The 10,262-nt window shown below is 37.0% G+C and overlaps 1 protein-coding gene across 1 annotated transcript; it reads right to left on the reverse strand.

The window, feature by feature from the left end:
• Nucleotides 1-1,794: 1,794 nt before the first annotated feature.
• On the reverse strand, nt 1,795-5,501 carry LOC149008651 (neurofilament protein-like protein). Its single transcript, XM_089166468.1, has 2 exons — nt 5,222-5,501; nt 1,795-4,258 (listed from the first exon to the last, which is right to left on the reverse strand). The coding sequence occupies exons 1-2, from the start codon at nt 5,261-5,263 to the stop codon at nt 2,174-2,176; spliced, it is 2,127 nt and encodes a 708-aa protein (XP_089022594.1). The 5' UTR covers nt 5,264-5,501; the 3' UTR covers nt 1,795-2,173.
• Between the last annotated feature and the right edge of the window lie 4,761 nt (nt 5,502-10,262).

Consider the following 10,262-nt stretch of genomic DNA (forward strand, 5'->3'; position numbering starts at 1 on the left):
AGAATTCCTCCCAATTGAGATCTTATGTTGACAGATTTCCAAATGGGATAATACTATAATATAGAATCTTGGTTATGTCTAGAGACTGAAAGTGAAAATCACTCCTGATGGCTATAATATAGAATCTTGGTTATGTCTAGAGACTGAAAGTGAAAATCACTCCTGATTGTATTTTAATTCCCATAATGTCGAGCAATTTATTCTTTCAATAAGTTTCATCAAACACATATTTGATTGCACAACTGATGAACAAGTCGACAGTTGTCTCTAGCCTTCTATGTAAAACCTTGTGATAACATGCTTTTACTTTCTTTGATGCATGGAAGCACATATCATGGTTTCTTCATCGGACAACATTTGCTACGAGTTTGCACCTTATAAATTTATGTTCGACTGTAAGTCAAAATAGGAGCCAGAGCCACTCCACTCAACATAATTTACCCACAGAAGGAAAAGAAAAGAGTTTGAGTTCTTCCCCCAAAGAATCTGAAGTGACAATCCTCTTGACATCAGAAAAAGGAAAACTGTCTGCTCAAATCGCCGCTTCCAAACTCAATCCCTAACACAACCGCTTTGCCATTGTCCCTGATTGACTCAAAAAGTCAAGAGAAATTTAGATTTGTGCCTCAAGTAACAAGCTAACCATCCCATGTCTCATTTTTCTTATGTTCCTCAGTGTTGTTGTCACATTCAGACTTGGATCTGCTACTACGAGAGAGTAAATAAAATTTGAGGACTTGGCTTTCTCTATTTGACAAGACACAATCCCCATAAAATTAAAGACAATTAATTCCAAACTGATCTTCTAGCAAAAGTCATGATGGCTTCAAATTTTATCATGCGCTTGATGGATAATACTTGAATGCCCAATCATGGTTTTATTATACCCTTCTTCCAAAAATTATCCTTTATGTGTTAGATCTATTTTAATTCTCTAAGTGTTCGTAAAATTGTAGACATATCTCGACCCTTCTTAGTCTATTTTTATCCACTGATCTCTTTTTTTTCTTTATTTATCTTCTTTTTTTTTTTCTCTCTTTTTTCTTTTTTAATTTACCACTACTTCTATCATATTTACTGAGTTAATGTGAAGTTATAGAGAAGGTCCTAAAGAAATGAAAAGGAAAAACAAAAAACTAATTGTTTTAATTGATGAAAGAGGCCAAAAAAAAGTGTAACCTAGCCACTTTGAAATATAAATGAAGCAACAAAATTTATAATTCATTCATTAATGAATAAGATTTGAAACTTTTGAGAGAAGAGCACAAGTAAATAGAGAGCAAGCATAGAAGGAAAACATGAAGCACAACTACTTCCAAATATTTTACTCCACTATTTCTCTCTTTTCTTCTTTATAACCCTCAAAATTTATACTTATTTTAAAATGATTACAATTTAAGATCAACTAGACAAAATTATGCATTACAACTAGGAAGCTGTACTCCGTATTAATCTACTTAATCATAACAAAAGCAAAAAATCCACGTGCATGTATATACTAGTCCACTTAAGTGGGCAAACGAAATTTTGGGCCTAACTTAAGTGGGCCAAATGAAAAAAAAAAAAAAAAAAACAACAACCCTGTCTTACTTTCTTTGTAGATAACCATCCTAAGAAAACGATATATATATGATACCCACATGTAAACTACTTAGGTTGTGCATGGGTGCCATATCTGTTGTTGGTCATTAATCAGGAGTCAGATAGCAGCCTATTTCACCCCTTACAAGGAGATATGCAATAGCTAAGATTCGCAAGAAAATATGCACAATAAGCTCAAAGAGAAGTGCCCATAGTTGGAAATCATGCTACAAACAAACTTGCATGGTAAAGAATACTATCAAATTATTATTAATCACAACTTCGGCATAAAAACCTACATCAATAATCTGTGACGAAAAACCTGATGTGCTTTAAATGCCACAAGCACTGATCAAACAACCAACGAATACAAGCAATACTTACAAACCACAATCGACACGAACAGAAGAACATGAAAATCCTCACACAAAGCTAGTTCATGGCACCATACATTATATATACACCCACTTGCCATCCCATGGCACCCGATGGAAGACAGCAATCTTGACTATTACAACACCTATGACACACCAATCACCAGAAGAAAACACATACGGCAATTCACACACAAAGTTCACTCGTGCCTGGTCCATTATTTAACTTGTATATCCCCCTTGGCTTCAGAAGAGAGTGTTTTTGAGCTTGGAGATTTCCCTATGATTGCTTTCTTGACCTTCACAATGGATTGCTTCACCTTTGCTATGATGTTATTAGATTGTTTCTGAGAGGGCTTCACCGAAACTTCTTGTCTAGGAGGGTCCTGATCTGCTTTTGAGTTATTCTCAATTTTGGACACTTCCACATTTGGAGCAACAGATTTAGCAGTTTCCTCTGCCACTTCGTCACTTCTATTCACATTATCTGTACAGGATCGTATAGCTTCCTCCACCTTCCCTTCTAACACTGACTCTTTGGAATCTTCAGTGGGTTCATTGACAATACTAGTATCTACCGCATCCAATTTTCCATTTAAGTCTGGTGTATCAGCCCTGGCACCCTGCCCTTTCTTCTCTTCAGTGAACATTTCAGGATCTCTATAAGCACCCTGTTGCTCGGAAGATTTTTCATCAACTTCAGTAGCCGCAAAGGAGCCATCCACACCCTTCGTTTCTATTGGTCCGGGTAGCATCAGTTCCTCTTTTCTGACATTATTGTTTTCTTCACTCAAGTCAATTTTCATATCCACTGCTTCCTTGTCTTCAACAGTTTCTGTTTGCTCAGGCTGGGTCAGCTCCTCTATTTTTATATCCTTGTCTTTGCTCTCTTCCATGCTTACAACTTTCTCTTCTTTATTTGCTTCACAACCCCCCACAGGCACAACTGCCTTCTCCTCTTCAACCCCAACTTCTTTCTCAGAATCTCCAACAAAGGCATTTGTTTCTGTTTGCTCATGCTGGGTCAGCTCCTCTATTTTTATATCCTTGTCTTTGCTCTCTTCCATGCTCACAACTTTCTCTTCTTTATTTGCTTCGCAACCTCCCACAGGCACAACTGCCTTCTCCTCTTCAACCCCAACTTCTTTCTCAGAATCTCCAACAAAGGCATTTTCTACAATATCTGGAGTAACAGATCTCACTTCATCTTCTTTCGGAGTAGACTCTGTTTCCTGACCAGCACAAGCAACTGTATCTGATTCAGATGCAACAATCTGATCTTTAGTGACCTCTTCTTCCTTCAAGGGTTCATTATACTTCTTCACCATATCAATTGGGGTTGCTTCGTATTTTGTGACATCACTGTCAACGCTCTCCTTAGGCTCAAATATCTCAGATTTCTTATCAACTTCTTCCACCAGTTCTTGCGCTTTTCCTCTCATCCCATCAACTGGTTCTGAATTTTCTAGTGTCCTTGGTTGTACTGCAGGAAATTCTTCCTTCAACAAGTTTGCCTGATTCTTTCCATCTTCTCCTTCACCATTATCAATATTTTCTTTGGGCTTAAGTGTTGCAGATTTCTCGTCAGCTTCTCCAGCCTCTTGATGTTCTACCACCACCTCAAGAACTGATTCTGTCTGTGCCAATCTTTTTGGTTCCAGAACGATAACTTCTTCATTCAAGGATTCATCAGCTGCAGTCCCTTCATCAATAGTCTGGTCTGTATCCACAGTCTCCTTAGGCTGAAGCATCTGTGATTCAAACTGTTCAGAATGTCCTTGTTTCTTTGTCGCTTCTACAACTAATTCTGGTTTTTCTGCCATTTTAGGCTCCCCCAAGTAAATTTCATCTGACCGCTTTCCCACTTCAGATTCTGAATCTCTGGCAGAATATTCTTCAAAGTGTTCCTCTGGTTTCTCCACTGCTTCCACTGATGATTCAGTAACATCTGGTATCTTTGATGAATCCTGATCTGTTTCTTTTTCGACAGCCTCAACAACAGATCCTGCAACAGAGGATATATCTGGTTTTGGATTAGAACATACTCCCACCTGTAAATGATCTGTAACTGAAACATCTGAATGAGGGGCCTCATCAACTTTATCAACTTCTTTAGCATTTGAAAGAACAAGAGGCACAGTCTGTGTATTTGCTACTTCTTGCTCTGATTCAGCAGGTAGCTTGACGCTAACGAATTCCTCAGCTTTGGCCTTTTCTTCTTCATCAATGACTTTCTTTTCAGTGGAGTGAGGAATACCCTCTTGTTCAATTGCCTTATGTTCATCATTTCCCTTCTCAATTCGCTGCATAATTCAAATCCAAAAGAAGTCAAGGATGAGACTTTTTTTTTTTTTTTTTTTGGGGGGGGGGGGGGGGGGGGAGGGAAGAAGGAAGAACTAACTAGTTTTCTACCCAGAATTGGAAAACATATCTCCATTATATGCGGGCTACTAATCATGGAAAAGAACAAAAGAGAAGCCTGGATGAGATAGCCACTAACTAAATCTCCGATAAGTTGAGAATAATCTCACTAACAATGAACTTATTGAAAGCTTAAGTATTTCCAAGTTTTCCATTTGAAGCTCATGAACTCCGTACTGACCCTGGCTTTCATTGCTACAAGCAGCTTCATCATGTGGTTTGGAGAAAATAAAAAAAATAAAAAAGTCATGTAGGAATAGAAGATGAAACTTTCTGTCGTCCTACTTTTGTCAAGTTAACTCGTGAAACTCTACCTTGAAATATGCACAGTAACAACACAATCCTGACAATTATAAACCGAAAAAGAACTTGTTGCGCTACTGCCTTACAGAGGTTCTATAGAATTGTAAGATGATCATAGAGTAAGAACAAAGATTAACTTTATACTCAGTGCTCTCTTCAGGACCTCCAGCCTAAAAGGGGGAAAAGAAAAGCTTCAAAAGGAATTCCTCTGCAAGGTCAGTAGAAAAGGTGTGTGTTCTGAATGGAAAATTCATAAGATGATCAAATATCTCAATCCATATTGTGTTAACCAAAGATCACCTATGATTATTGCTATGACTAGATGCTCTCAACATGACTTTGATACCGGACCTATTCTGAATGAAGATCTATTTTCAAACATTGATGAGCATACAGAAAAAAAGATTAATCCGAAGGAGTAGACTAAAATTCAAAATTAAGTAAAATCACAGGCAGTGACAATGAAACGCATAAAAATTTCAACTTTCCCCTCTTCAATAACCCAAATACTTTAGTAGTTTGTTGAGGAAATATTCCATTACCTCATCGGAACTGTGACTCGGAACAATACCCACGCTAGCCATGGCGAGAGACAGAGAGAGCGCTACCCAGTTACAAGTTGAACGCAGGAAGAAAGAATAACTGATTAGAAGGAGAAGCTCAGATGATTCTGAAGACCCAAAAGGCGGTTGCAATTTGCAAAAAGCAAGAACCAAAACCCAAACCCAAATTAATGGAGAGACGAGATAACAGAGCAGGGGAAAAAACAGAAAGAAAAAAAAAGATGGTGACAACACTCAGATGATGAGCCTGTGTGAGTGAGTGGAGAGTGGAGACCCATTAACAAAAGAGAAATTATTGTACGTTTTTATTATTATTATTATTATTATTATTATTATTATTATTATTATTATTATTATTATTATTATTATTATTATCGTCTTTATTTACAATTTATCATCAAAGGGGACACCGGCATTCTTTTATCCGAGATTATTATTATTTTTTTTTTTTGGTAACCTTTTATCCGAGATTATAAAAGGAGGATATATACTAGCTTCCTTATCCGTTTTAAACGCGGAAATTTACCAAATTCGCCTGGAGAAAAAAATATACCTTTACCATTTTTGAGTTCTTCCCTGTACACACTGTGTTTCGGAATTTTTGCAAAGTTTCTTACTTTCTAAAGTCTATTTGTAAAAATTACTGATTCATGAAGATTGTTAAAAATCCCAAAAATATCAAGTTTTAATGAAGCAAAATTTATCAAGGAATTTTTTTGCAGGTAAAATTTTACATCATAATATATTTTTTTCTTCAAATAATAACATGAAAAGATAGCAACATCTCCTGTAGTTTTAGCACTCATATAGCACTCATATAAGAATGGCTTGAATTGGTGGAGCGAACGGGCCTTGGCTGTCAAGGAGGTTTTTCTATTGGCGTTAGCTGAAGAGTGTGATAAGGTGCTGATAGAGATACATTCATATTTTCAGTGGTTATGTCCCCTTTGTTAGCTTCATATTGTATACTTTTAACTCTCTTAATGCTGAAATTCAATATGTACCAGAGGTCTAGCGTCTCACATTTACCAAAAGTTGCTCATCATTGAGATATGGAGGAGGCATTCGGTTTTTATCAACTCTTTTCGCTGATGGTTCATGGGAGAGAGAATGTGAAGAAGGCTGACCGAGGCATTCTCATTTGGGATTCTTTTGGTAGATTTATGATAATACAATAAGAAGTAGGGAGAGGTTTTTTCAATGTGACTATTGTGGAGGTGGAGGTCATTCAGGATGGGTTATTGCTAGCTCAAGCTACTCAAGTGTCTAGGATCATCATTTCTTCAGATTGTCAACCAATTATTTTGGCCCTTTTAGGTAGCCCCATTCTTTGAATTGGACACATTTTGCTTTTAGTTATAAAGATTAAACTATTAGCATCCTCTTTTAAATGCGGATTGTTCCATTACATTCCTAGAACTTCAAATGTGTTTCCAAATTATTTTAGCCCGTGGTACTAGGATGTTTGGTTTAAATAAGGTATGGTGGAATGTTCCACACTTCCACCTTTGTTTGTATCGACACTTCTTTCATTCCTCCTGGACTGTATGTCTAGAGAGGTTAATATATATAATCCCAAATCAATGAAATTTATTTCTTGTTAATTCTAATTTAGTTAGTCTACATGAATTTGTGTCCAATCTATTCCAAACACGTTCAATACATGTCCACCACTCAATTCTTGAACTATTCAATGTGAAATATAGAATGTAATATCATATTCTTTTTATTTTTATTTTTAGCAAAGCTGAATTTATATTAAATTATCAAGTCAAAGATCCAAGGCAAGCAAAGAGGGTTTACAATGTAAACTGGCAAGGATAAACACCAGGACCTACTAAGCTGAAAGACTTTGGAGCCTTTGGCAAGAAAGTCCACCTGAGCATTTAAGGATTAGTTGATAAAGTTGAATCTAAAAAAGGAAAAAATAGTTGAAAGCTTTAAAATATCTATGATAATGCCATTATTTGGCCAATCCAATGATTACACTTGGCCATTTAAGGCCTTAACGGCGGGCAGACAATTAGAAATGTATAACAAATTTCAATGCCTTGTTAATCTTCATTTTGCCTTCTATTTGAATTTGTAGTATTAAAAAAACACATATCATGGATATTAATATCATTTATTCGGTTGCAAGAGGGCCATGTTGGATAGAGTATTTTTAAAACCTTAAGATCTTGAATACCCTAGTTTGACATTAACCTTAGTCTTGATCATTTTAAGCAAGGCCAAAATAGACCAGATCAAGCACTAAATCTTAATGTTAAATTAACCTAGAATCACATAACAAACAAACAATTCATAGTTTGATATTGTTGTATTACATTTACCAAAAATATTCATATGGTGACAAACCTAGGTTGAATCAATTTGAACTTGGGTAAGTCAAACATCTGATCATTACCTCCTTCTAACCCCAATACAGGACCACTAACCTAGTTTTGATTTACTCTTAGAGATAGAACTTTAAGCCCCAACCTTGTTTGGGTTTAAATGTGTCTAAGCTATAAGTATCAAATTCATACTCATACTAATTACATTTTTCATTAAAAAAACTTACAAAATTAGTTTGTCGCCTCTCATTCTTTAATTTGCATGCCACATAATCTAGTAAATGTTGTTATAATTCAAATAAAAGTTATCCTTTTAAAAATTGTAGTACAATTATTTTTTAATTTTTTTGAGATAAGTTTTTTAATTAAAAAAATAATAACAAACAATAATCTAACCATTTTAAAGGAAAAAAGACACATTAGATAACTTTAAAGGAAATCAGATTTAGACTTTTGATTCATATCACAATAGTCACTTGTTATTGACCATGCTGAGTGTCGAAGGAGTAATCGCCCAGCTAAAGAGTATAACCCGTTTGGTGACGAAGATTTCTTGGTGGACCTCAAGTCCTCTAAGAAAAAGAAAAAATCCGCTAAATAATTGTTTTGGCCCTGTTTGGTCCTTTTTTTTGGCCCTTCTTGTTGTATGCTAGTGTTTTTAGCTTTCTCTTTGTCAGCGATATTGTAGAAGCGTTGTTGTCTATAATAAACTTATTCATTCATAAAGAAAAACAAAAGAATTTAAACTTCTGAGAAAAGAATAAAAATAAATAATGAGTAAATAGAATATTAGAAGGAGAAGTAAAAAATTTACCGAAACAAATCAACAATGATGCGTACAACTGTACATGAAGAAAAGAAGCTGCTGGGCCTATGGCCACAGGCCACGTTAAGCGTCTGACAGCCTACATGATGTGAACCTCAAGGTTCAACCTTTTAAGGAGGTAATCAGGTAACTTCCAGCTTTTGATTTTCGGTGACGTCTCGCTTTTTCGATGGAGAGGCGACGTCCACTTGTGCGGTTGTGCTTGTGCCAATGCCAATGGGCCATTGGGCCATTGGGCCATGGGGGGGGGGTGTGAAAATACCCAAACTCCCCCACAGCCCACAGGGGTCATGGTCCATAACAGGGACCACACCCTCCCACATACATCATACGGCCAGCCATACTGGGCATTTTTGTTGTTCAAACTGATAATCATATAAAACAATTTTAAAAGAAATTTATAGCTAATAAGAACAGAGTTCACAATGAAAGGAGGTGGGTGGGCTCAACTACCGAGTTTAACTTCAGTGCTGTGCAATACTGTGCTGCGAATGATTAAGATTTCAATCTTAATCATTCATTTCTCAGAAGTATGAAAACACCTTTTGGAAATAGACGGTTCACTACAGGTGCACTCAAACAATTTCTCTCAACCACCGTTGATGAGAAAGCTAAAACAAAGATGACCCCTTTGCTAAAAAGAGGTCCATATATTCTTGCGTGATCAATGCAAGGTGTCCGAATTACTAGGATTCGATTACTGAGGATAACTAATAGACCAAATTGGTCTCCAAGTAATGAACCAAACCATCTTCAACACGGGGAGTAAGCAGAGATTGAGCTGAGCACTCACTCCCGTGAGATGTGCGAGGAAGATTACATGACAGGAGTCTCCATTTCTTATAATATGGGCTCAATTTAAATGGATGGTGTTGGCTCATTTGCCCTTAAAAGGCCCACCAAATGTTGAGTATCAGATTGTTGGGCTAGCTCGTAAAGCAAGGACAGGACCTCACCTTGAAGTGAAGTGCATTGGAGAAGGCAGTTTTGGTGTTGCCCATTTGGGGTTTGAATCTTCTGCGGCCTAGATGTTGGGGGTAATCTGGTAAATGTCTCTTTTAAGTCATGTGTTGAACCGGTTGGGTTCATACGGTTCATGGCTTTTGTAAATGATGAGGCTTGGGTTGGTTCATGGGCATAATGCAATTCGTTTTTTCTGATTTGAGGGTTTCTGTTCTACGAATTCTTGGAGCTCTCTTGAAGGTTCCATGGTAGCCATCTTCGAGCATCTGCAACTATGATTTGCGAAGAATCTTGGTGAAGATTATGTGGGGCTTTTAATCAGTGGAAGAAGACGACCACTCGATGGTATTATTGGGGCTTATTTTTACTTGTACCAGGTATTATCACAAACTCTTCATTTCTTCTCCTTCTCTGTAAACATCCTTGATTATAGTGCAGTTGGATTCAAACTTGAATCCCTGAGACGTAGGCAATATTGCCGAACTTTGTCATCATCTCTCTCTCAATTTGATCACCCTTGCATGTTTCGGTCCATACGAAAATTAAGACATGAGGTAAAATCGATCACACTAGAAATAGCAGCCATCCAACGGCTGCCTATCCAGGGTGCACCACGTGGCCAAGAATAAGCCATAGCCATTGATTTTCAAATACCCAAATTTCTCATGTGTTCCTCTAATTAAACCGGTTCATAAACAGTTTCAACCAACCCTATTGACACACCATCGACTCAGAAATCTACTCTCCTCCTACAACATCGGCCAACGTGGTCACCGACTGGAACGACAAAGACCTCTTACCTCTGATGCATTCCAATGAAACCCAAAAAGGAAAATCCGTACAAGTTTCCTATTCTCATGTTAAGGCTAAAATTTTCTAGACAATTGAGCCTAAG

The sequence above is a fragment of the Hakea prostrata genome, chromosome 8 (genome assembly GCF_041222555.1).
Source record: "Hakea prostrata isolate BN-2017 chromosome 8, UWA_Hpros_2, whole genome shotgun sequence".
Classification (NCBI taxonomy): Eukaryota; Viridiplantae; Streptophyta; class Magnoliopsida; order Proteales; family Proteaceae; genus Hakea; species Hakea prostrata.